At 45.2% G+C, this 26,783-nt stretch overlaps 2 protein-coding genes across 2 annotated transcripts; both read left to right on the forward strand.

Annotated features, from left to right (window-relative positions):
• Window positions 1-700: 700 nt before the first annotated feature.
• On the forward strand, window positions 701-25,809 carry LOC308469993 (nuclear factor 7, brain-like; the record flags this gene model as incomplete). Its single annotated transcript, XM_080993181.1, has 5 exons — window positions 701-1,105; window positions 17,685-17,780; window positions 19,305-19,538; window positions 22,311-22,333; window positions 25,596-25,809. Exons 1-5 carry the CDS (start codon window positions 716-718, stop codon window positions 25,807-25,809), a joined length of 957 nt encoding a protein of 318 aa, XP_080849307.1. The 5' UTR covers window positions 701-715.
• On the forward strand, window positions 3,045-11,575 carry LOC308469977 (zinc-binding protein A33-like). Its single transcript, XM_080993143.1, has 5 exons — window positions 3,045-4,200; window positions 6,581-6,676; window positions 7,917-8,150; window positions 9,934-9,956; window positions 10,634-11,575. The coding sequence occupies exons 1-5, from the start codon at window positions 3,793-3,795 to the stop codon at window positions 10,878-10,880; spliced, it is 1,008 nt and encodes a 335-aa protein (XP_080849269.1). The 5' UTR covers window positions 3,045-3,792; the 3' UTR covers window positions 10,881-11,575.
• Window positions 25,810-26,783: the final 974 nt, after the last annotated feature.

The following is a 26,783-nucleotide window of genomic DNA, read 5'->3' on the forward strand; positions in this document are numbered from 1 at the left end:
TTCCCACGCTGGAGGAATGGCAGATGAAACTTATGGACTATATGGAATTGGCGGAAATGACTGGTAGAATCCGTGACCAGGGAGAAGAGTCGATGGAGGAAGATTGGAAGAAATTCAAAGACTATCTTCAGAAACACTGCAAAATTAAAGAATGTTAGAGCGATGTTGGATTGAAAATAAGTGGTTTCCAGCTGTACAGGTTAAAGTTAATAATAGACTAAGATTAAGATTAAGACTAAAGATGTTTAAAGAAATGGAAATTTGATATTAAGAGGGAAAATTTTAATGTTAATGATACTAAGACCAAGGATTAGGTTTAAAGAAGTTGAAGTTATATAATTTAATATTTTATTAAATTAAAGTTTGGGATTAAAAAAGTGGAAAAGAAACTGCTGGACAAATAACTTGGATTGGAATACAAAAGAGGGAGGTATGAGGAAGTCCAGAAAGTAAGTAATTTAAAAATGGAAATGGAAAAGAGATATTGTTTTTAATTGTTATGGTTGTTGTTTTTTTGGTTGTTTTTTATTGTTGAATTTTGTGTTGCTTTTTGTGTGTGTTGTTGTTATATGTATTGTGTATGTTTTTTTTCTCTTTTTTATTGTCTAAAACCTTAATTAAAAAAAATTTAAAAAAAGGAGATCTTCAATGCATAGGGTTGGGCAATAAGCCACAATGTGTTAGCGTTTAAAGTTTCGCTCCTTTCCCGGGGACCATGGCGTCCAACCTGGCTGAGGACCTGCTGTGCCCGATCTGCCTCTCCGCCTTGCAAGAGCCCCACCTGCTGGGCTGCGGCCACAACGTCTGCCTGTTGCGCATCAAAAGCTGCGTCCCCATCGGGCAGGGCGCGGGGAGCTGCCCGGAGTGCCGCCGCCCCTTCGGGCCGCAGGAGCTGGCGTCCAACGTGGCCCAGAAAGCCCACCGTCTGGAGCTCGACGGCGAGCCGCTGCCGGCAGCCGCCCGCGACTTCTGCAAGAAGCACGAGGAGCCGCTGGAGCTCTTCTGTCAGCAGCATCGCGTCCCCATCTGCGTGATCTGCCGGGATCTGCCACGCCACCGGGACCACGAGTTCCTGCCGATCAAAAATGCTGTGAAATACGCGCAGGTCAGTGGCAAGGCTTCTGCGTATTTTGCCGTCGAATACGCGCAGGTAGTCGACGCCAAGGCTTCTTTCTCTGCTCGGAGCCCGGGAAGGGCTGTAGCAGTGGTGACACGTGGGGCGGGTTCAGACGTGCGGTCCAATCCCGTGCGTGCCTTCTCCACCCCCTCACAGAAGTTGACTTCGCTTGAGTTAAATAGGGATTACTTCCCAGGTTGCTGCTGCTTCCTTGGAGATCACTTGTAGCCGAGTAAGATTGTCCTCCATGAACACGGTCTTAACAATGACTGTGGAGGCCAATTCTGGATCCACACGTCCTTCCACAGTGGGGACCTTGGTTTCCTGGTGGGAGTTGATCACGGTGTGGAATTGCCAAGCGTGCCTTCCTCCTAGCATGTTTCTCCCTTGTGTCCTGAGTTTGAGTGTCTTCAAAGCCCATGACACCTTTGGTAAAGGCTGTTCTCCAACTGGAGCGCTCGCAGGCCAGTGTTTTCCAGGTGTCAGTGTTTATCCTACATTTTTTAAGATTTGCCTTGCTATAGTCTTTAAACCTCTTTTGTTGACCCACCAGCATTACGTTTTCCATTTTTAAAATGAAGGCATTGCCCCAAGGGGGATTTTGCAACACCAAGGAAAACGTCACAAAAACCTTGTGCAAACTTTCCGGTTCTGCATACCTCTCTTATATCAGGACAAGAAGTTAAAAAAATGGCAGAGGGGAAGGTTGGCTGATGGTAAAAGCTGCCTGCTTTGTGCCGCAGTGTAGGAATCTTTCCCCAAAGTGGGTCTTGAACCCACAACACTGAGATTAATAATAATAATAATAATAATTTATTAATTGTACCAACTGACTGGGCTGCCCCAGCCACTCTGGCTTCCAATAGAATATAAGAGAACACACCAAACGTCAGACATTATAGGACTCCGGGCTGCTGGCTTGGGTTTGTGGTGTTTTTTTGTTTTGGTTTTAATGTGAGCTTCTGAGTTCTTTGTAGAACTCGTAAGCCACCTTGGGAATTATTAGATGGGAAGGTGAGGTATTAGCCTTCAAAATTACAGTGGTATCTCAGATTAAGAACTTAATTTGTTCCGGAGGTCCGTTCTTAACCTGAAACTGTTCTTAACCTGAGGTACCACTTTAGCTAATGGGGCCTCCCACTGCTGCCGCGCGATTTCTGTTCTCATCCTGAAGTAACCCGAGGTACCACTGTTATGTGTTTGTTTTTTCCTGTTATAGGTAGCACTTTTGCCCTGGGGGAAGGGAACACTGTGTTTTGTGAACCCAGAAGTCATCCCTCCAAAGTCTTTCCCTTTTTTCATATATATTTTTATTAGTTTTACATAAAAGTTGTACACAACAAACATAACATTTTCAAAAATAAAATAAAATTTAAGGGTTCTTTCGAACCTTCAGACCTCCTTCCTTCCCTTCATGGGTTCCATTTTTAAATTTTATTCCTCACCTTCTACTGTAATCTATCTAGTGTATAATCATAGGATCCACAATTCATGTTACTTTACATGTGTCATTGTAGATCAACTGAATAAATAAAAATAAACATTTCTGTAGTGATTATGATATATAGGCACAACTTTGTTAACATATTCAGAAACGTTTATCTGAGCGTATACTTGTTTTTTTGCTTCACCTCGTTTTATGCAACTGTTACCTGTTGTATGTCTAAATGTAATTAAAATTTTTAAAAAATAAACATCGGAATAATTTTATTTAATTAAAAAATAAAAATAGAAGATTTGTTTTCAATCCCAGTGTGAGGGATTTACATCAGGAAACCACTGGGGGGCAGAGGAGGTGGTAACTGGGCTCTGGATATTGCCTTAAGATTCCCCCCCCCCCCAAGTTTCAAAAAGAAAAAAACATTTTTTTACACACACACACACACAGAGAGAGAGAGAGAGAGAGGGAGGGAGGTTTACATTAAACCATAGTACCTTTATGTGGTTCCCTGAACCCCCAGACTTCCCACCACCCCTCCTTTGGCTTCCAAAATTTATCTTCCTTTTTTAACTGCGTCTAATTGCATTTATCCAAATTATTGTCCTTCATTGGAAGACCAGGCACCGAGAGGATAACAAATTTAATAGAGAATGGCGTAACTTTATAGACTATATTAAAGAATACTGTAAAAATCTAAAAACGTTTGCAGGATTGACATAGCACAAAGGATAAAAAGGCCAGAGATTCTTTGAATAGGAAAGGTCGAAATGTTAGATCAGCAAGAAGAGTTATATTGGTCCATTGGAAAGATGGATTGGGCTCAAACAACCGCATGTTATTTCCTCCTTCGGGTAGTGATAAAGCGGGCTATCAAATCCAAACTCTTCTTCTTCACCTGTGCTTCGAAATACCTAGAGGATCCAAGTGTCTCTGAACTATGAAGGGGGCTAGGTGTTGTTTTCTAATGCCAATAATGGGTTCCAGTTCTCTACGGACAGGAGACCTTTTTGGAGACATGAATCTCCAAAAGGAACGTGCAAGGGAACTGGGTGTGGAGACTGCAGCTGAATGAGGCACAACTGTGAGCAGCGAGAAAATGATGACCCCCGTGAATCTGATTTCTTTGACGGCTCCGCCCTTTCCAGCAATGCAGAAGTGAACCTGAAAGCAGAATCGCTCTGCCCCTTCATCCTCAAGCGGCGCCTTGCGCAAAAGTGCCTTACGACCGGGGATCATGGCTTCCAGCCTGGTGGACGATCTGGTGTGCTCCGTCTGCCTCTCCCTCTTCCGCGATCCCCACGTACTGGATTGCGGCCACAACTTCTGCCTGGGTTGCCTGAAGAGCTGCGCCGGCGATGGCTGGGGCAGAGGGATTTGCCCGGAGTGCCGCTGCCCTTTCAGACTGCGGGAGGTCAGGCGCCACAGGGTTCTGGACAACCTCGCGGAAAAAGCGCGCAAGCTGCAGCTGGACGAGGAGCCCCAGGCGAAGGCCAGCTCAGCGGGCTCCTGCGAGGAGCACGAGGAGCCGCTCAAGCTCTTCTGTCGCCAGGATCGCGTCCCCATCTGCGTGATCTGCCGGGATCAGCCCGCGCATCGGGGCCACGAGTTCCTGCCGACCAAAGATGCTGTGAAATGCGCGCAGGTCAGTGGCAAGATTTCTGCTTTGGGGTTGGGTGGGCTGCGGGGAGCGGTGGGTGATCATAATGTGAGGACAGCCTTACAAAACCACAGGCTCGGTTTGACCTCGTTCAGCCCAGGCAGGCAAAGTGATTTGCAAGGGATGTTGGCTCAGAAAAATCAGACCAGGAATTCACAACCGCGCAGGTCTGCTAAGGATTCTAACAGGCTTTGAAAACGTAGTTTTTGCGCTGCTTCAGAGCTGCGACAGCTTCACTGCTGCTTAACTGGATCGTGTTAGGGTAGTCCTTTTTTTATATATAAAAAAGGTACATATAAAAGTACATATAAAAAGTACGTATAAAATAATTTTTATTATAAAAATCCAATATAAGCCACATTTTATCAATACCAAATTACAATTAAAATATCAATCAATTAAAAAGCCAATTACACATTTTACATGGAACCCCCCCCCCCCGCTAGATTTCAAGGAATGATAGTTTCATTTACAGTCATAGCACGGGTTACAGACGCTTCAGGTTGCATTTTTTCGTACTGGAACAGGTTACTTCCGGTTTCGGCAGTCGTGCATGCGCAGGAGGGTTAAATCGCGCTTTGCGCATGCCCAGAAGCGCTGGATTGCAACCCGCGCGTGCGCAGAAGCGCCGCTGCACGTTGCAAACATGCATCCCACACGGATCACGTTCGCAACCTGAGCGTCCACTGTAATTCTGCTTCATTTCAGTCTTAATCATAATCCTTTATACTGAGGGAAGAATTAAGTAACCCTGCTCTAAGAAGAGGGACGTGGGTGGTGCTGTGGGTTAAACCACAGAGCCTAGGACTTGCTGATCAGAAGGTCGGCGGTTCAAATCCCCGCCACAGGGTGAGCTCCCGTTGCTCGGTCCCTGCTCCTGCCCACCTAGCAGTTCGAAAGCATGTCAAAGTGCAAGTAGATAAATAGGTACCGCTCCAGTGGGAAGGTAAACGGCATTTCCGTGTGGTGCTCTGGTTCACCAGAAGCGGCTTAGTCATGCTGGCCACATGACCCGGAAGCTGTACGCCGGCTCCCTCGGCCAATAAAGAGAGATGAGCGCCGCAACCCCAGATTTGGCCATGACTGGACCTAATGGTCAGGGGTCCTTTACCTTTACTGCTCTAAGAAGAGCAGAAGATATTGTAAGAGCCACCCCAACTCATGGTGGGTGAGTCACCAGGGTTGGTCTAACTCAAGTTAGCAGAATAGTGCAGGAATTAGGAACTGAGGACTGAAGAAAATCTGCTTGCCTCAGCAGTCCTTGACACCAAAAAGCAGTCTGAACATCTGCAGGCTGAAGCCACAAGACAACGCCTTCTTGCCTCATCAGAAATTGCAGAAGTCAGCAGAAAGGGAAGGGAGACTGTCGTCTGCTTGCTTGCAAAATTGTGTGATCACACTCTGCACATGCTCTGGTGTCATGGAGGTTTGTTTGTGACATGGTATCAAAAGCAGCTCCAATCTGAGTTCAGGGCCCAGCCTTTGAGAGTTATCTCGCTGAAGCCAGCTGCGCAGCTTAATAAAACAAGACTTTTCTCAAAGAACCCGTGTCTGCCTCATTGACTGGGGAAAAACCTGCAACAATGCAACAGCTACAACGTTTTTAACTTCCATTCATATTAATACATTTAATAATTTATATTTCTGCAAGTGAAGTTCTGTGCCCTGTGATATTTATTTTAGATTTGTGTTCCTTTGTTTTGTACATATTGTTTCTTGTTTGTCCTTATAAAACTTTATATCCAGCGCTTTTTTTCCTGGGGGGGACGCAGGGGTACGCATACCTCTAAACAGTTTGTGAATCTTTGTACTTTTGTCCATTTGCTTTAGTTAATTTCCCCTGATTTGAACTATAAAATTATGATTTTCTTGAGTCAAAATGAGAGTATCCCTAAACATTTTTCAAGGGGGGAAAAGCACTGATTATCATATTTTTTGCTCTATAAGACTCACTTTTTCCCTCCTAAAAAGTAAGGGGAAATGTCTGTGCGTCTTATGGAGCGAGTGCAGGCTGCGCAGCTATCCCAGAAGCCAGAACAGCAAGAGGGATCGCCGCTTTTGCTGCACAGCGATCCCTCTTGTTGTTCTGGCTTCTGAGATTCAGAATATTTTTTTTCTTGTTTTCCTCCTCCAAAAACTAGGTGCGTCTTATGGTCTGGTGCGTCTTATAGAGCGAAAAATACGGTATATCTTCATTCTCCCTGGTCTCCATCATGCCATACGCAGCACCCCTGTTGTGCTAAGGTGGTCCTAGCCTTGGCCCCACCTGGCGGAGCTAAGCAGCAGTTCCACCTGTCCACATATTCCTCCATGCTTCTGAAGCCTTCCTTCCTTCTTAACCTCTGTTGATTTCTCTGCTGCACAGATGGAGCTGAAGCCATACCTAAAGCCTCTGAAGGAGCGTCTAAAGGAGGCCAAAGAGGAGAAAATACACCAGAAGGAGGCAATTGGAGAGCTAAAGGTAAAGGAAAAGCAGTAAGGGATTGTGGAACTCCGCTTCCCCACACTTTTTGTGGTTTAAAGAGCATGCATTAATGTCCTTGTTTATACCCCGCCCTTGAAATTCACTGTTGCCTACAATAAAGTATAGAAAGCACAATAGAACAACTAATGCATTACAATTGTTTGTTTGTTTGTTTGTTTGTTTGTTTGTTTATACCCCGCCCACTCTGGGTGGCTCAGACCAGAGTATTAAAAACACGATAAAAGATCAAACATTAAAAACTTCCCTAAACAGGGCTGCCTTCAGATGTCTTCTAAAAGTCAGATAGTTGTTTATTTATTTGACATCTGATGGCATGGCCACCACCGAGAAGGCCCTCTGACTGGTTCCATGTAGCTTCACTTCTTGCAGTGTGGGAACCACCAGAAGGCCCTCAATGCTGGACCTCTGTGTCCGGGCTGGATGATGGGGGTGGAGACACTCCTTCAGGTATACTGGGCCGAGGCCATTTGGGGCCTTAAAGGTCAGCACCAACACTTTGAATTGTGTTCGGAAATAAGCCAAAAACAAACAAACCTGAAATCTGTGAAGACAACCTGAAAATGTATCGAAAGAGTGCAGGTGAAGCAGATCAGCATAAGCTTGGCCTGGGAAATTTTAAAAAAGGTCTTCATCTGGCACTGGAAAGACACTGGACTCTAGGTGCCAGGACCAGGCAAACTTTTGTGGGGAAGTGTGTCAAAGCCAGGGCACCACCACTGAAAAGGCCCTGTCCCTGATAATCACAAGGTGCCCTGATCTCAGGCTATGAAGGTTAAATTTCCATTTTTATGTTTCATAATATCCAGGCACAAGTTCTCCTGAGTAATACCGCCAGATGGGCGGGGTATAAATTAATTATTATCATCATCATCATTATTATTACTTTCCATAGGAACTTTTCTAATTCAAAATCTTCTTGATGGGACAAATCACCCTTTCGTTATGTTTGATTTTTGTTGCCTTGAATTTGCTGCCAAGGAGTGTGGTGGAGTCTCCTTCTTTGGAGGTCTTTAAGCAGAGGCTTGACAACCATATGTCAGGAGTGCTCTGATGGTGTTTCCTGCTTGGCAGGGGGTTGGACTCGATGGCCCTTGTGGTCTCTTCCAACTCTATGATTCTATGATTCTATGAATGCGTATCTGCTTTGTTTCTCGCTAAAACTAAAAATGAAATTAATTCCTTTGTGTGTGTGTGTTTTTCTCCCCACCACTTGCAGAGTTGTACCGAAGATATCATAAATCACATTTCCACAGGATTTGAATCCCTTCACCAGATCTTGGATGAGAAGGAGGCGGCTATTATGAGGACTGTCCAGGGGAAAAGGAAGAAGAACTGGGTGGAAATGCAAGATGCCTTTTTGAGCCTGAAAAACGAGGTTTCTTCCCTGACTGAGATTATTAACAAGGTTAAAGCAGCATTAGAAAGTACAGACCACGTGGCCTTTCTGAAGGTGAGACCAGCTCCGATCAGAGGCATACCTGCAAAACACCATGCGGTCCAGTGGATGTGTGTGGTGATGTAGGACTGAAAGTTCTTGGCCAAATAACAATATCCGATTCAATATAGCTAGACTAGATCTGGTTTAATATGGCTGCAGTTCCCAGAATTCATTGGGAAGAGAGGTTGATTGTTAAACTGCTTTGTGAGAGGCATAGGAGACTCTTAACAACTCTTCCAACTCGGGTGTTGGGCTCCATCCATAACAGCACTGTGGGTGGGATTCAATGAATGAGTCCCACTCCTGGAAGCCCGGGACACGGGTGGCGCTGTGGGTTAAACCACAGAGCCTAGGACTTGCCGATCAGAAGGCTGGTGGTTCGAATCCCCACAATGGGGTGAGCTCCCGTTGCTCGGTCCCTGCTCCTGCCAACCTAGCAGTTCAAAAGCACATCAAAGTGCAAGTAGATAAATAGGTACCGCTCCAGCAGGAAGGTAAACGGCGTTTCCGTGCGCTGCTCTGGTTTGCCAGAAGCAGCTTAGTCATGCTGGCAACATGACCCAGAAGCTTTACGCCAGCTCCCTCGGCCAGTAAAGTGAGAGGAGCACCGCTACCCCAGAGTCATCCGCAACTGGACCTAATGGTCAGGGGTCCCTTTACCTTTACCTGGAAGCTCAGATAAGGACTCTTGCTGGTGCAAGAGGGCTTTCTCCCATGCGCCCTCTAAAAATGACTTGGGTGGTCAGGGGGAACCCCGGAATAGCACATGGGAGAAGGGGAGGGCAGATCGTTCATCTGTCACGCTAAAATGCTTGCGCTGATGGAACTGTCACCTTAGCGCAATGTTGAATTCTTCCTTGTGCCTATCTGTTTGCTAGTGCCAAAATTGTTTGGCTCCTTGAGAGCAAAGCGGGGGGTGGGGAGGCAGACGGAAACCTCTTGGAGGGTCGATGAGGCCCACACACTGAGATTAGATATAAGTACAGGAGTCCCAGATCATGAAGGTCAAAAATCAACCCTTTGAACTGAGTCCAGAAACCGAATGGAAGCCAGAGAAGGTAAGAGAATGAGGTGCTTATACCATCCGAACGCAGCAGACATGCTTGTCCGCACATTCCAGTTGTTTCCAGACCACCTTTAAGGGCATGTCCACGTATGAGGCACTTGACTACAGAAACCCAAACAGGATGTCACCAAACCCTGGATCACTTCTTGCCAAACCGTGAGGAGTTCCTTGCAAAAACCAGGGTCTCTTTTTAACCATTTTCAGTTTATGCTTTTTTTGCCAGTTAGATGTTATTTGAGGAAATTATAACAATAGCCATATTTTATGGTGGTGGTGGTGGTGACCTGGCTGCCACATTTATTTCTTATTTATTTTCTTTAGAGCACTTGTACCCAGCTCTTCAGCCAAGAAGGCTCCCAGAGCAGTTTACATATAGCCAAAACAAGACAGTCCCTACCCACAGGCTTGTAATCTATAAACGAAAACCACGGCACACAAGGAAAAAGGGACAGGGAGGGAAGAGGAGAGGAGAATGAAAAGCAAAACGGAGGTGCCTATTTCCGAATGGTTGTTCCTATAATGACCAGCTGGCACAGTTCCGGGGCAGGAGGTTCCGGGTGGAGCTGGGCTTCCAGCAAATCTTCCAATGGCTCCTGCTGAGGCAGTCTGATCGAACAGCTGCTCCCAGATGACATCTGAAGCGAGAGGAAGCCCTTTCTAGTCATTGTTTCTAATTGATTGTGAAGACGCTGTAAATCAAGACACTAAACTTGTTTATCTTTCATGTAGGACTTCCAGGAGCTGATGCAGCAGTAAGTGTCTGGAATTCATTCTTGCGTGGCACCTCTGTGGTTCCCTTCTTTGACATTCCTTGTGTCTTTGGTTTCACCTGGTGGCAGGTGTGGGGGTGTGGCTTTTTCAGCCCAAGAGCCACATTCATTTTGGGGCAACCGTCTGTGGCCACATCCCAGTGACAGGCAGAGCCAGAGGCAAAATCAGACAGGGCAGCAATAAATGCAAAATGACCTCCAGGGCTGAGGTTTCCCACCTCTGGTTTGGCCCCTTAGTCCTCATCCCCAACTGAACGCAGCTCAGTTTTTTAAAAAGACAATTTTCCTGCATTCACATTACTCTCCCATCTACATATTCTATAGTGCAGAATCATTGCTTTTCCACAATCGGGTGGGCATGAAATTAAAATGGCGGCTCCATGCAGCACTTAACATAGCTCTAACATAATGTCAAGTACCTTCCACCTGGCCGAAAGCCTCCTTTCAAATTTATTCTGATGGAACACCTGTCAAGCCACAAACGTTGATCATCCAGGTTGCTCTGGCTTAGTTGAAAAATGTGGTTTCTCTTTGAAAGTTAGTGGCTTCTCCAACCAGTTGTAGGACTTGCCACAGATCAGCCTGGCCTCATTTTTTGGGCGGGGGGCGGTGGGGCAGATCATCCTTTCCCACTAAACAGGCGCTTCTTGTTTTCTCAGAGCCAAAGACTCAATAGAGGAGGAGGAAAACAAAGATGACAAGAATGCAGCTGAAGAGAAAGATCAGAAAGCTGATGAAGAACAGGGTGAAAGTAGTGACAGTAGTGAAGAGAAGGAGGAACATTCTAGAGAAGATGAGAAAAATGTGGTGCCGGTGTTTCCATCTCTCAAGAAATTCAAAGTGGCATTGGATTTTGAAGCTTGGGGGAAACTGTTGCAAGGTATCGAACCCCAGGAAGGGAACTGATCTCACTCTGCATTTTCACACTGTACAGAGTGTACGTTTTCTCACTCTGCCTTTACGCATTATACTCAGAGGGAGGGAGCTGTACCATACTGCATAGGGCAGTATAAGGGAGAGGTTGTCCCAGATGTGTATTTAGAGGGGGAAAGACCTTTGTGTGGTTTTTAAATATAATTTTTATTAGTCTTCCATTTAATAATATATAATCACATCATTGCTATCCACTTTACCTCTCTGGCTCTTTTGAGCCTATAGACTTCCTTCCCTCCCAGCTCACAGCTTTCAAAGTAAACCTTTATATCACTGCATTTTATACATTTCCCAGTTCTGATTAGCTCATTACAAAAGTCACTGAAATTTATGTTAAAATAAAAAGGGGGAAAAATTCTTCACTACGAGTCTTCAGACAACCCTGCTAGTGATGTTAATTGCTTACAGTAATTTTTCAGATATCATATAAATTTACTCCTGTCCTTTTGGAATACTTGATCTTGCTGGTTTCGGATTCTTCCTGTCAGCTTCGCCAATTCCACAAAGTCCATCATCTGCCACTCTTCTTTTGTTGGCAGTACTTGTTGTTTCCATTTTGGGGCTGGGAAAATTCTTGCCGCTGTTGTTGCGTACATAAACAGTCTTTCATCTTCCTTTGGTATCTCTCTTTACCCACTGTACCAGAAAATAAAACTTTTGAACTCTCATTCTTGGTCTCGTTATATGTCCATATATTCCCTTGCAAACAGAAAAAGAAGACCACAGGCTGTTTCTCGGGGCTTTACACCTTGGCGCACACACCACAGGCCTGTTGTTTAAAGTTCACAAACCAGTTCCGATCCCCAAACCAGGGCCTAACACACACACATGTAACCCTGCTGTTACTGCTGCTGTAAACTGTTTATAGTGGTGAGTTGCGGCACCTCTTTTTCTAGAAAAAAGGAGCACTGCACAACATGTAGTTAAACCAACAGAGTTTCTGATGGGCCTCTTAGAGAAGGTAGTCAGTCAATATCATATAGGCAAACAAGCCTTTCAGTAGTCCCGATCCTGCAATCATGCAATAATAGAAGCTCCAAGCGTAGCAATTCTTAAACAGAGAATATGTAATGGAAACACACAGAAATTAAAAGTCTATCACTGTTGCATGAACAAAATTAGACAAAATTAGATAATATGGTCCATTTGGTATTGAAAGAGGCAAACAAGCCTTTCAATGGATGATCAAAAAACATAGAATGGTTCTAACAGGTACATCAAATAGCATGAGATCAGCACTCACTAAGAAGCGTAGAAAGCTGATACTGGGGGCCGACTCTTAGAGGCATTAAATAGGCCATGCTGAGAGTGCTGAGTCATGTACAAATTCAGAAAATTTAAAGATACAGAATCCAACAATTAATGCAGTGAATGATAGCAGTAGCCATATAATCAGAACAATTAAATGAAACAATTAAAGTCTAATTCCGTGTTCAAACCCCCAGGATACCGGGATTTGAATAAGAAAATTATTTTAGTTTCTTGTTGGTGTGGCAATCTTACATAATCTCTCCTCATCCCTTGTTGTTTCTGATTTACCCAAAGAACCATGTAAAGAAGGTCCATGTCTCTCTGCTGGTGTGTCACAAAATGCTCTACGAGTGATGCATCCATAACCTGGTTTCTAATGCGGGAATGATGCTCCCCTATCTGAACACCGACCGCTCATGTGATTGATTCAATATAGAGTAGATTGCACAGGCATTTTATTATACGACATCTTTAGTCCGACAGGTGCTGAAATGATGGAAACCCAAGTGGGCAGAGTGGAGGCTTCTCCATCTGGCTGGCCACTGTGAGAACAGAACGCTAAGCTAGACAGACCATTGGCCATTGAACCAGCAGTGTTCCTCCTTAGGTTCTTACGACCTCTCAAGCCAGGGTTGAGGATTGGCAATGTTGGCTGCCTGCCAAGGCCTCCTAGCCCTGGCTGTGCAGCTTCCCTACTTGTGTTCACCCACTCAGCTTGTGTCCTACTCTCGTGTAGGACCCTGGCAGAGACACATGCCCAACTGGCATGTTCTCTCCCTCCTGGTCGATTGGGAGCTTCAAAAGCTTTCTTCAGCCCGCACATCACAGCGATTGATACCAAGAAGCATCAGCACACTCAAGGATCCACAGAGTATTCGCAGTTTGCGTAACAGAACTCAGTAGCTCAGCATTTTGGCTAATCTGCGTCTATTTACATATAATACACTCGGAGCATTCTGACTTAGCTCCTTCCTCTTTCTCATCAGACAGAAAAGAGAGAGAGAACAAAGGACAACAGTCCCACTTCACGGAACACAGTAACATAAGCATCCTGTCTCCATCATTTCCCACACTGTGGAATGAAAACATACACCATCATGTGATAGACAACAATCTCATGACTGCAAACACAGAGCAGGAATCCCAACAGCCTTCTCCCTTCCACCCTCAGCAACACTGGGCACCTAGGCCCAGAGCGAGAGGGCAAGCAAGTAAGCACACGGCCGCTGTGGATTCTTTGAGGGGGGTTCATAACTGCCAAGAGTGCTTCAAACATCTGTGGTGGACGTTATTGATACTATAATCAATATGGGAAAATGTGCAAGTGAAAACGTCCGTCCCCCGTCCCCGTCCCCCACCAACAGGAACCTGGGGAGCTGTAGTTTGTTAAGGATGCTAAGGGTTGTTAGGAGACCGTTAATGAACTACGATGCTAAATGCAGGAATATCCAGAGCACCAGTCTCCCCCAACAGATAGATGTCTTATCTTGAATGACTCTTGGGACAGCTCAGTCACGAGACTCTTAATCACAGGTTCGTGAGTGTCCACACAGCTAAAATGAAACTGAATGTTCTAAGGCAGTGTTCCAGAATCTGATGCCTATCAGATGTTTCGGACTACAGTTCCCATCAGCCCCTGCCAGCAGTGCAGTGGGAGGCCCCCAGGCTAAGGAAGGCTCACCTTTACTCTGAGGTAAGCCCTACTGAAGTCCATAGGATTGACTCTGGAAGAAGAGCGGTTAGGACAGCAGCCTTAACATTAAAAATAGATGTTTTGCAAACTGCTTACAAGCCTATTCTGACATTAAGCCGGATATCTTCAATGCATAGGGTTGGGCAATGAGCCACAATGTGTTAGCGTTTAGTCTCGCTCCTTTCCCTTGTTATTTTAGCTTTAGGTTTTTTTATTTGGGTTTAGGGAGGGTATTAATAGTTTATTTAAGAGATTTCAGTTAAAAAGAAATAAAGTGATGCAAAGGGAAAGAGAAAAAGAAAAGAAAAACGAAAAGGCCCCCAAAATTGTTGGGGAAAGGGCTAATATATGAAAATATACAATATACGAAAAATACTTTAGCCTTGGTGACCTTGCCTTATTTGAGAAAAATGATCTCTACGAAATGGACAGCCGGCTCGCTGGTCGGAGCAATGGAATGTTGCCAAATGCAAACGGAGACAGGGCTCCTGCGCCTTTAAAAGTTCCCTCGAAGAAGGAATTTCATACGCTTCACCTGCTGGGCTTGTGGAAGGGGCTATTAATTAAGAGCGCAAGGAGCCTCTGCTTCAGCTGGTCGTGCGCGCTCTTGGCTACTCCAGTTCCCTTTGCGTTTTTGCGCTCCCCGCACCTCTTTCCGGAGAAAGAAGACTCGAAAGACTGCGGATCCACTGAGCCGGCGTCGGGCGGGCAGAAGCGCTTCGAAGCAAGGCGCTGCGCGGGTGGGCGCACCTCTTCTTCCCGTTTGAAAGGGCGAGGGGCGCTCGCAGCTGCTCCCGGGGGCCATGGCGTCCAACATGGCTGAGGACCTGCTGTGCCCGATCTGCCACTCCGTCTTGCAGGAGCCCAACCTGCTGGGCTGCGGCCACAACGTCTGCCTGTTGTGCATCAACAGCTGCGTCCCCGTCGGTCAGGGCGCGGGGAGCTGCCCGGAGTGCCGCCGCCCCTTCGGGCCGCAGGAGCTGGCGTCCAACGTGGCCCAGAAAGCCAACCGTCTGGAGCTCGACGGCGAGCCGCTGCCGGCAGCCGCCCGCGACTTCTGCGAGGAGCACAAGGAGCCGCTGGAGCTCTTCTGTCGGCAGCATCGCGTCCCCATCTGCGTGATCTGCCGGGATCTGCCACGCCACCGGGGCCACGAGTTCTTGCCGATCGAAAATGCTGTGGAGGACGCGCAGGTCAGTTGCAAGGCCTCTGCGTATTTTGCCGTCGAATACGCGCAGGTAGCCGAAGGCAAGGCTTCTTTCTCTGCTCGGAGCCCGGGAAGCGGCTGTAGCAGTGGTGACACGCGGGGCGGGTTCAGACGTGCGGTCCAATCCCGTGCGTGCCTTCTCCACCCCCTCACAGAAGTCGGCTTCTCTTGGGTTCAATAGGGATTACTTCCCAGGTTGCTGCTGCTTCCTTGGAGATCACTTGTAGCCGAGTAAGATTGTCTTCCATGAACACGGTCTTAACAATGACTGTGGAGGCCAATTCTGGTACCGCACGTCCTTCCACAATGGGAACAAAGGTTTCCGGGTGGAAGTTGATCACGGTGTGGAATTGCCAAGCGTGCCTTCCTCCTAGCATGTTTCTCCCTTGTGTCCTGAGTTTGAGTGTCTTCAAAGCCCATGACACCTTTGGTAAAGGCTGTTCTCCAACTGGAGCGCTCGCAGGCCAGTGTTTTCCAGGTGTCAGTGTTTATCCTACATTTTTTAAGATTTGCCTTGCTATAGTCTTTAAACCTCTTTTGTTGACCACCAGCATTACGTTTTCCATTTTTAAAATGAAGGCATTGCCCCAAGGGGGATTTTGCAACACCAAGGAAAACGTCACAAAAACCTTGTGCAAACTTTCCGGTTCTGCATACCTCTCTTATATCAGGACAAGAAGTTAAAAAATAGGAGAGGGGAAGGTTGGCTGATGGTAAAACCATCTGGTCAGAGGCTAATACTGGGGTGTGGGAAAATGCAATAGGATATGTTATTTTTATTTAATTTTGTTTCCCACCTGTCCATCAACAAGGTGAATTTAAAAACTGGTTTTTGTGTATATGTTTATGCTCTTTTAAATGTGGCATCCATTATGTCACACACAGCACAGCACCTATTTGTGACTAGCCCCCGACCTGCATAACTTTCTCAAAATTCCAGGTTTGCCCAGTGTCCCAGATGGACTAGCAACCCCTGCTGTAACATCTCTCACTTCTTTTCCCCATAGTCCAACACTCCTGTTAAACTAATTTACCCCTCCATTATACTCTTCTAGCCCTATATTTCTGGCCAACCTAGCAGTTCAAAAGCATGCCAAAAAGTGCAAGTAGATAAATAGTTACGGCTCCAGCGGGAAGGTAAATGGCATTTCCGTGTGCTGCTCTGGTTTCACCAGAAGCGGCTTAGTCATGCTGGCCACATGACCCGGGGAAAAACTGTCTGCGGACAATGCCGGCTCCCTCAGACTGTAAAGCAAGATGAGTGCCGCAACCCCAGAGTCATCTGCGACTGGACTTAACTGTCAGGGGTCCTTTACCTTTTCGTTTAGTCGTTTAGTCGTGTCCGACTCTTCGTGACCCCATGGACCAGAGCACGCCAGGCACTCCTGTCTTCCACTGCCTCCCGCAGTTTGGTCAAACTCATGCTGGTAGCTTCGAGAACACTGTCCAATCATCTCGTCCTCTGTCATCCCCTTCTCCTTGTGCCCTCCATCTTTCCCAACATCAGGGTCTTTTCCAAGGAGTCTTCTCCTCTCATGAGGTGGCCACAGTATTGGAGCCTCAGATTCAGGATCTGTCCTTCCAGTGAGCACTCAGGGCTGATTTCCTTAAGAATGGAGAGGTTTGCTCTTCTTTCAGTCCATGGGACTCTCAAGAGTCTCCTCCAGCACCATAATTCAAAAGCCTCAATTCTTCAGCGATCAGCCTTCTTTATGGTCCAGCTCTTACTTCCATACATCACTACTGGGAAAACCATAGCTTTAACTATACGGACCTTTCTCGGCAAGGTGATGTCTCTGCTTTTTAAGATGCTGTCTAGGTATGTCATTGCTTTTCTCCCAAGAAGCAGGCGTCTTTTAATTTCATGACTGCTGTCACCATCTGCAGTGATCATGGAGTCCAAGAAAGGAAAATCTCTCACTGCCTCCATTTCTTCCCCTTCTATTTGCCAGGAGGTGATGGGCCCAGTGGCCATGATCTTCGTTTTTTTGATGTTGAGCTTCAAACCATATTTTGTGCTCTCTTCTTTCACCCTCATTAAAAGGTTCTTTAATTCCTCCTCACTTTCTGCCATCAAGGTTGTGTCATCTGCATATCTGAGGTGGTTGATATTTCTTCCGGCAATCTTAATTCCGGCTTGGGATTCATTCAGCCCAGCCTTCCGCTTGATGAGTTCTGCATATAAGTTAAATAAGCAAGGATACAATATACAGTCTTGTCATACTCATTTTTAGCCCTGTAATATACCTTTTTAGCCTGTATTATATTACTATTTTCATTTATATACCACTTGGTATTTTAAGAGATCTTAAAGCAATTTACAATATAAAAATGTGTGTGTGTACATGCACACACACACACACACACACACACACAAATAAGTACACATTAACACCATATCACAAACGTATTTCTAGAGTTTCCTATAGCTACCCTTTCTCTCGCCCCACCCACCCACCCCCACCATGGCCCTCAACCCCCCATGGCAAGGATCCTGGTGATTTTAATGGTTATATGATTTAGTGTATATTTTCAATATGTGTAACAAGTGTTGCCTCTCCTGTTTTGATAAACGAAAAATAGACATGTTTTATGCTCAATGTCTCTGGCTTTCTCTGCTACACAGTGGGAATTGGAAACATTTCTTAGAGAACAGGAGAATTTCCTAAAGACCGCTGGTGACGCCGAATCTTTACAGCTAGAAGAAATGTCAGAGATGGAGGTAAATGATACACATCACACAAACCTGTACTTGGAGTAAGTAAAAGATTTCAGTTGTAGGAATGGGGCAAGATGGGTAGGCCAGTTCAAAGGTCTACTCCAAGATAGGTTCAAGGTTGAATTCCTTATGCCAGTTTCTATCTCTTGGCCTAAGGTTAAAATATGTGAAAGTAGAGGAATGGTGGAGAATGATATTGGCCATCCTGAATTTGTTGCTGGAAAGGTAGGATAAAAATATAATAAACTAGCTGTCTGAGCATTGCTCAGGAATGCTAAGAACCAAACAAACAAAAATTGGTGCAGCTTTGAAATTGGTGGGTAAAGTTACTGCAGTCTTGAAAGGACCAGTCCACCATCTTGATTCAAAATTGGCATCCAATTGTATCCAAACATAGACCAAAAAACCTGCTCTTTCAACTGGGGAATAATCGTGAAACATTTGCTTACAATATCTTTAGAGATACCCAAATACATCTATTAGATAACTGAAATACAAAACCAGCCCTGTATTTAAATAGCATTTGTTATCATTCTCTATTTACAGTATACCTCATGATATCATGAGGTATAAGTGCACCAGGCGAATAAGTTAGCAATACAGTGGTACCTCGGGTTAAGTACTTAATTTGTTCCGGAGGTCCGTTCTTAACCTGAAACTGTTCTTAACCTGAAGCACCACTTTAGCTAATGGGGCCTCCTGCAGCTGCCGCCACGCCGCCGGAGCACAATTTCTGTTCTCATCCTGAAGCAAAGTTCTTAACCTGAAGCACTATTTCTGGGTTAGCGGAGTCTGTAACCTGAGGCGTATGTAACCTGAAGCGTATGTAGCCTGAGGTACCACTATATTAGATAACTGAAATACAAAACCAGCCCTGTATTTAAATAGCATTTGTTATGATTCCCTATTTACAGTATACCTCATGATATCATGAGGTATAAGTTAGCAATAGTCTGAAAAGTGTTGGTTTCTTGAGACTCTAGAAGACAACAATACGTGGCTAGCAGTCTGCTTCTGGCTGGTGGGTCTTCTGTTTGCAGGTCTGACTAAAATCAAGCAAAAAGGAAAGAGCTTCAGTCTTGGCTAAACCACCTCAACAGCTGCTTCCTCCATGAAAAACTTGTGAGTCCAGAATGACTCTCAGGCTGTGCACCTGGTCTTTCAGGGACACAGTTACCCCATTCAGGACCAGCAAACACATATCTTTCAATTAGGCCCATAATTTTTGAGGGAGTGCCACGTTCCAAATGGCTATCTGAATCACCCCTGCGGATCCGTATATGGCGTTGTAACAACTACCACCCTCAGTTGCCCCATCTGTGCTTGAGTGAGCCTGATCCTCAGTTGCAATAATAAAGCGTGTAGCAGCTGCAATTTAGAAGCTGAATATATTCAACGATTTCCATTGTACATTTTAAAAACGGATTTCGTAAATCGGAAGGTATTTGCTTCTCGGCTGTTGTTGTTTTTCTCTTTAAGATTAAAAAAAATCTCTCCTTGCTTCTTCGGTTTTTCTACCACTTGCAGAATTGCACTAAAGACACCTTGAGCCACATTTCCAGAGAGTTTGAGGCTTTCCACCAGATCTTGCATGAGAAGGAAGAAATGTATAAGAACAGAGTCCAGAAGATAAGCAAGAAGAACCTGAAGGATATGAAGAATGCCGTAAGACATCTGAAAGACGAAGCATCTTCGTATACAAAGATGATTGCCAGGATTAAATCAGCATTAGAAACCACAGACCATGTGGCCTTCCTGAAGGTAAGAGCAGGTTTTTATGAATGGTTTACCTTAAAAGACTGGATGAGATTTTCAGAGCCAGGGAAGAGCATGGAATCCATGGGGTTCCACAAGTAGGTTAAGTGGATTCTTTGGGCATGAGCTGACATGGGGAAAGTGGGTGAGGGGAACATACCGTATTTACTCGAGTCTAACGCACCATCAAATCTAATGCACACCTCAATTTTCAAAACCTTGAAACAAAACAAAAAAAGCATTTTATGGCAAATGTAAATGCTCCATCGAATCTAATGCACACCTTAATTTTCACAACGTAGTTGGGCCCAAAAAAGGTGAGCATTAGATTCGAGTGAATACAGTAGTTTGGCCAGATAATGATAGCTAGCTTTAAGCAATACGGCTAGACTAGATCTGATTTAATATGGCTGCCAATTTGCTTTTCTCATCACTCTTAACCATGGGTAGGCAAAGTAAGGCCCGGGGGCTGGATGCGGCCCAATCGCCTTCTAAATCCGACCCGCGGACAGTCCGGGAATCAGTGTGTTTTTCCATGAGTAGAATGTGTGCTTTTATTTAAAATGCATCTCTGGATTATTTGTGGGGCATAGGAATTCACACACACACACACACACACACACACACACCAAAATAGTCCGCTCCCCCAAGGTCTGAGGGACAGTGGACTGGCCCCCTGCTGAAAAAGTTTGCTGACCCCTGCTCTTAATTCACATATTCGGTTGTTATCAAGCCCTAAGGCTGGGCTTTCCAAACTTTTCATGTTGGTGACACACTTTTTTTACATGTGACAAAGTAATTCAGTTTTACTGGCAAATTGGAGGTTAAACTAACCCCTTTCCAGCCCTGGGAGGAGTATGGGGAGCATTCGAGCCACACACCTACACATTGCAACTGACACACTAACGTGTCGTGACACACAGTTTGGAAAGCTCTGCTCTAAGGTTGCCTTTCTTTATATGTGCACAATATATAGAATTGTAGAGTTGGAAGGGACTGTGAGGATCATCTAGTCCAGGGGTCAGCAAAACTTGTCCACTGTCCCTCAGACTTTGTGGGGGGCTGGGGGGGGGTGAACGAATTCCTATGCCCTACAAATACCCAGAGATGCATTTTAAATAAAAGGACACATTCTACTCATGTAAAAACATGCTGATTCCCAGACTGTCCACGGGCAGGATTTAGAAGGCGATTGGGCCGGATCCAGCCCCCGGGCCTTAGTTTGCCTTCCCATGATCTAGTCCAACCCCCTGCAATGCAGGAATATGCAGGTGTCCCATACGGGGATCGAACCTGCAACCTTGGCATTATCAGCACCACGCTCTAACCAACTGAGTTATCAATCTGACCCACGGTTTATCTCGGGGGGGGGGGGAATACTGTAACCCAGCCTTTCCCAACTTTTGGGCCTCAACACAACATTTGGATACAACATTTAAGACATAGAACAATGATTAAAATGAACAGTAAGCTTTAAAAAACCAAAAACAGATTCAGTTACATGTCAATGCCACACGTATCTGGGTAGGCCTGCATAAACAAAAATCTTTTTATTTGGCGCCAAAAGGAGTACAGTGGTACCTCAGGTTAAGTACTTAATTCATTCCGGAGGTCCGTTCTTAACCTGAAACTGTTCTTTTTTTTTTTAATAGAATATTTATTAAGATTTTTTGAAATATTGCAGTAAAAATGAAAATGAAAAAGAAAAGATAAAAATACAAAATAAAAACAGTTAAAAACACACACATTTTCTATTACTTATTTTCCTTTAGCTTATTTCCCGGACCTCCTCATACCTCCCTTTTTTGTATTCCACTTCAATTTATTGGTTCAGCAAATCCTTACCATTAGATTTTAACCCATTTATAACCCTTTTTTCATATTTTCTTAGAGCATTACAGCTGGAAACCGCTTAATTGCTATCCAACATCATTCTATCATTCATTAATTTTACAATATTTCTGTAGATAGTCTTTAAATTTCTTCCAATCTTCTTCCACCAACTCTTCTCCCTGAAACTGAAACTGTTCTTAACCTGAAGCACCACTTTAGCTAATGGGGCCTCCCGCTGTCACGATTTCTGTTTTCATCCTGGAGCAAAGTTCTTAACCTGAGGTACTATTTCTGGGTTAGCGGAGCTGTAACCTGAAGCGTCTGTAACCTGAAGCGTATGTAACCTGAGGTACCACTGTACAATGAAGGCGCCTCCATCACTGATTTCTTAATACGTGGCACCTGTAACAAGGCCAGTTCCATCTGCCTCGGGCAGCCTAGCCAATGACTAAGGATGATGGGAGTTGTAGTCCAACAGTGTTTGAGGATACCGGTCTTCTCATTTACTATGTATGAGCAATAAGCTTTCTTACAGGCAATCACAAGACTTTGTTTATGCCTGTATCATTTTACACTTGCTTATATTTTTCTTTTGTGTATAGTTGCCCCTTGGGTGTTTCTTTGTAGGCACTTGATAAAGAATCCTAATTATTACTATAGTCTTGCTTATTTTGTTTGTGCAAATATTTATACCACTCAACATATTAAGTACTGGAGCGGTGAACACTTCAGGACCCGAAAGCATATGTATGTAATCAAATACAGAAAAACAGTAGAAGTATCTTTAGGAATGTGGAGAAATTGACTTTGATTGGGCCTGGCTGGACTTGCATCCGTGAGCTCTGATGTTGTGAGGGGAGCGCTGTTAATACTTCCATGTTTTGAGGGGGCAGTGAAGAGAGGAAGAGCTCATTGACTACATCTCAATTGTTCTCTTTCATGCAGGGCTTCAAGCAACTGATGTACGAGTAAGTTCATGAATTCATATTTCACCCCTGTGCCATAACGTCTTCAGAAAATATCTCTTCCCACGAGACCCTTGGTTTGAACCCCTTTAGTCCATTACCCAAAGAAGCCAGATTTAGACCACCAGCCTTCCCATTCGGCCCCTCACAAACCACGTCCGCCTGCCCCACACCTGACATCAAAGAATAGTATATATAATATTTGTTAATTTATATACCCCGCCCATCTGGCTGGGTCTCCCCAGCAACACTTGGGCTGCCTACAACATATAAAGCCCAACAAAACGTCAAGCCATTAGAAAACAATATATCTTATACCAAACCGATAAATCAATAAAAAAAACCAGTAATAGCAATAATAAGAAACAGTTTACAGTTAATACCCAAATTTAAGTAACCGCCAACTCCAACTAAACATTGTAACCAACACCAACCCAACAAAAATGAAATGGAGGAATCAAAATTAGACCCGTTTAAAATATTTTAGCCAGTTGCCCCAACCCAAGAGTTGTTCCAGCAATGTCCTAGTAGCCTCCCAGGAGCCTCTTTTAGCTATTCAGGGTGGGTGTGGGCCCTGCCCCCTAGGCCAGGTGGAAATGGGCCTTGCAGCAGAGAGCAGGTCTTCCCTCCATCGCTCACGGCAGCAGCAATTGAACGTGACATCCAGCAAGGGGCAGCAAGAGACAAGGCTAGATCCTATGGCTGTTAAGCAGGATTTGAACTCGCTGCTCGTTCTCTGAAGTGCAAGGAGTTAATCCTGAGGACCAAGTTTGACAGGTGAGCAGGACTACTCACCTGCTAATCACATGGTTAATTACCTGACTTCCGATGGTTGACAGGTGGGTGGTCTCACCTTTCCGTTAGATTTGGCCTGCAGGGTTTGTGGGAAGACAAAGATTTGGCCCTCCAGCCGAAAAGGTTCTTTTCCCCATCGCTGCTCTGGACAGATGTATGATAAAACGCCAGGTTTCCTAGAAAATAATGTGTCAACATTTTTTGTGCATTTTCTCCTTGACTAGATTGTGCCTTTGGATTCCTACCCCACCCCCAGCAATGTCCCATTAATACTTTTTGTCTGAAAAGCACCAGCTATGGTGCAAATTGCCCTTCTTTATCAAAAGTTGAAACTCTTCATAATTTCCACTCCCTCCATTTTTTGAGAGAGCAGGTAACATGTGTTTTATCATACTAAATGAATAATGTGATGATTTAATTCCTATTAGATCTTTATCACACCCTTCCTTGCCCCTTTATTGTGGCCTTCCCCCCAAATATTCTCAGGGTAGAAGAAATCTGCCCCCCAAAAAATAATAATGAGGGGGACAGACCTGTAACAGAGCTGTTCAACAGTGGAACAGTCTCCCTCGGGAGATTGTGGACTCTCCTTCCTTGGAGGTTTTTAAGCAGAGGCGGGATGGCCATCTTGTCAGGGTCCCTTCTAGCTCCACAATTCTATGATTCCACCTTACCAGGGAGGGCTTTTAGTAAGCATGGGACCACTACTAAGAAGGCCCTGTTGTGGGTTTGTGCCAGCCGGGCAGCATCGCCACCAGCAAGGAGGCCAATTGACCCTTCCTTAACCATGGTTTGTTTAGGCAACCCGCCAAACTATATAAAGTCAGGGAAACAAAACAATCGGGCAAGGTGTGCCTCCGTGAGCAAAATACTCAAGCTGATGTCATTTGGGGGCTACTTTGGCTTCTTACTGAAAGGCCTGCAATGTTTTGACCCTTCCTGACGCGGGTGGCGCTGTGGGTTAAACCACAGAGCCTAGGACTTGCCGATCAGAAGGTCAGCGGTTCAAATCCCCACGGGGTGAGCTCCTGTTGCTCAGTCCCTGCTCCTGCCAACCTAGCAGTTTGAAAGCACGTCAAAGTGCAAGTAGATAAATAGGTATCGCTCCGGTGGGAAGGTAAACGGCGTTTCCATGTGCTGCTCTGGTTCGCCAGAAGTGGCTTAGTCATGCTGGCCACATGACCGGGAAGCTGTACGCCGGCTACCTCGGCCTATAAAGTGAGATGAGCGCCGCAACCCCAGAGTCGGCCAGGACTGGACCTAATGGTCAGGGGTCCCTTTACCTTTACCTTACTGTTGCAGGAATTTATGTATAGGTTGGGGGGGGGTGCGCCTCCAGCAGATATCATGCACATGCAGTCCACTACCAAAAACAGCACAATCACTTTTCTGACTTTTGTGATTTGTCCCCGCAAAACACTTCATCGCAGTTTCTTCCTATCTATTCAAAGGGCCTTTGCTGCACGATACCAAATGTATCACTGATAAATGTATCTATGTACTGGCTCACTTGGGAAACTTCAGAAATTCATATAGATATGTGAGCTCAGCTACTCAGCAGCCCCTCTGCCTGAGTAATAATTCCTGGCATCCTGATACCTGAGTGCCAGACAGGTAGCCATTCCAGAAATAACAAACCCAGATGAAGACAAAAGGGTGTGATTAACTTGGCTGGGAAACAGGGAAATGTAAATATCTTTTTTTGTTACACTTGATGGGTGTTTGGTGGAGGGCCAGGAGAACCATGGGGCAGGGTCCAGGATGTTCAGATTACTGCCACCAGACCTCCCCTTTCATGATGTAACCGTGATGTATGAGTGATGTAGTTTGGGGGAGTGTAACATAGGGATTAGCAGCTAATAAAAGTTTGGGTTCTCTTTTGTTCCGGGCTTCCATCTTGTTCCACCTTGTGGCAGGTGGGAGTCCTGTCGTGACAGTCTTCAATAAAGACCACGCCTACTGGCTCCTGTTTTGCTCTGGTATTCCTGGCTGGTGTCCTTGTTTTTTTGCCCAAGGGAGCCCTCAGATTTCTCTGTTAATGTTATGTACTGAGTTGAATAGGATCCAAACTGCAGCAGTCTGTTTGGTCCTAGAACAATAGGATCCAAAATGCAGCAGTCTGTTTGGTCCTAGAACAATAGGATTCAGAATGCAGCAGTCTGATTGGTCCTAGAACAATGCAGCAGTATGATTGGTTGGCAGGAACCACCCAATCCTGCTCCAGATAGAAGTGAATCCACAACCTGATTGGCTTACAGTAGAATTCCGGAATTAGCCAATCATGTGCAGCCCATTGTGTAAATAATGTATATAAAGCAGATACTGTGAGGGGACATTTGCGACTCTGAGTATATTTCAGTTAACACTTCCCAGTAGGCAGCCCAAGGCGCTTAGTGGCAAGCGGGGTGTGATCCATGGGGAAAGCCCTCTCTGGCAATCTGGTATACACAGCTGTGTTCTCCTCCCTCAGAACTGCGGTGAGCGAGGACGAAGGAGACAGTGGCGAAGAAGAAGAGGCTGGACTCGAGGAAGAATGTGACAGCGATGAAAGCGAGAACAGTGGCACGGAAGATAATTCTGGTGGCATTGTGATGTCAGCGGCTGTAGCCCTTGAGAAATTTGAGGCCTCGCTGGATTTTGATGTGTGGAAGAAAATTTTGCAATCTATTGGGCCCAGGGACTGATACCCCAACCCCAACCTTTTATACATAGATGGTCTTGATGCGGTTATCTGCTTGGCTGCGAGTGATGGCCTGTAATTGAACTATAGTACTGACAGTGCTCTGATTTTATTATTATTATTCTCTCACCACCCACCCCTTCTCTCTCCCCCATCCCCCTTAATTCCACTAGTGGCACCACTACAGTTTTAATGGAGGGTAATATTTTTGGATGGGCTTTAGAACAACAATATGAGGGAACTGGTAGCTTCTTTTGAGGCAGCTCTGAGGAAGCTACACTTGCTGTTTTTAAAACACACCCCATATTAGCCTTTGCTGGAATGGTGCCTTTCGGGTGTTTTGGACTACAAATCCCACCAGCCCTAGCCAGCATGTGTTGCCTGGGGCTGATGGGAGTTGTAGTCCAAAACATCCTTTTTCCCCTGAGCAGCAGTGGGGGTGGCCAGGGGGCGGACCATTGGCAGCTGTGTGAGGAAAGTTGTGGTCTTGCCCAGGACCCCAGAAGTGGAAGCTGGCACTGCCAGCAGGTATTATTTCATTCTTTCTTGGCAAACCCAAGCATGGGCATTAGATGGCATACACTTTGGCAGATGTGGAGAACCTTTTGCCCTCCAGATGTTGCTCAGCTACAACTCCCAGCAGCCCCCTGCTAATATGATTGGCAGCTAGGGATGGTGTGAATTATAGTTCAGAAACCCCAGGGGCCAAATGTTCCCCATTCCTGCTCTATAGTATTTTGAAAGTTAGTTTCATTTTTTAAAAAAAAGATTCCAAAATCTGCATGAAACATTCCGATTTGCAGACTATCACGTTCCTATGACTCGGCCCTTTGAAATTACCTGTATCCTCTGTTGATTTGTCTTGTTTCTACCTAATTACTGAATACTTTTTAAAATTGTGATTTATTGAAATGTTGCATTGTTCGCCGATGACGTTGAAAGGAACAGAATATAAATAAATAAATATTTCTCTCTCTC

This window comes from Podarcis pityusensis, assembly GCF_964106645.2.
Source record: "Podarcis pityusensis genome assembly, chromosome: 2".
NCBI lineage: Eukaryota > Metazoa > Chordata > Lepidosauria > Squamata > Lacertidae > Podarcis > Podarcis pityusensis.

Excerpts from the sequence above, each read along its gene's own strand:
- LOC308469977 (XM_080993143.1), top strand. The coding sequence starts at position 3,793 with ATGGCTTCCAGCCTGGTGGACGATCTGGTGTGCTCCGTCTGCCTCTCC. Across the intron at positions 6,677-7,916 it reads AGGCAATTGGAGAGCTAAAG|AGTTGTACCGAAGATATCAT; the intron begins GTAAAGGAAAAG and ends CACCACTTGCAG. Across the intron at positions 9,957-10,633 it reads TTCCAGGAGCTGATGCAGCA|AGCCAAAGACTCAATAGAGG; the intron begins GTAAGTGTCTGG and ends TTGTTTTCTCAG.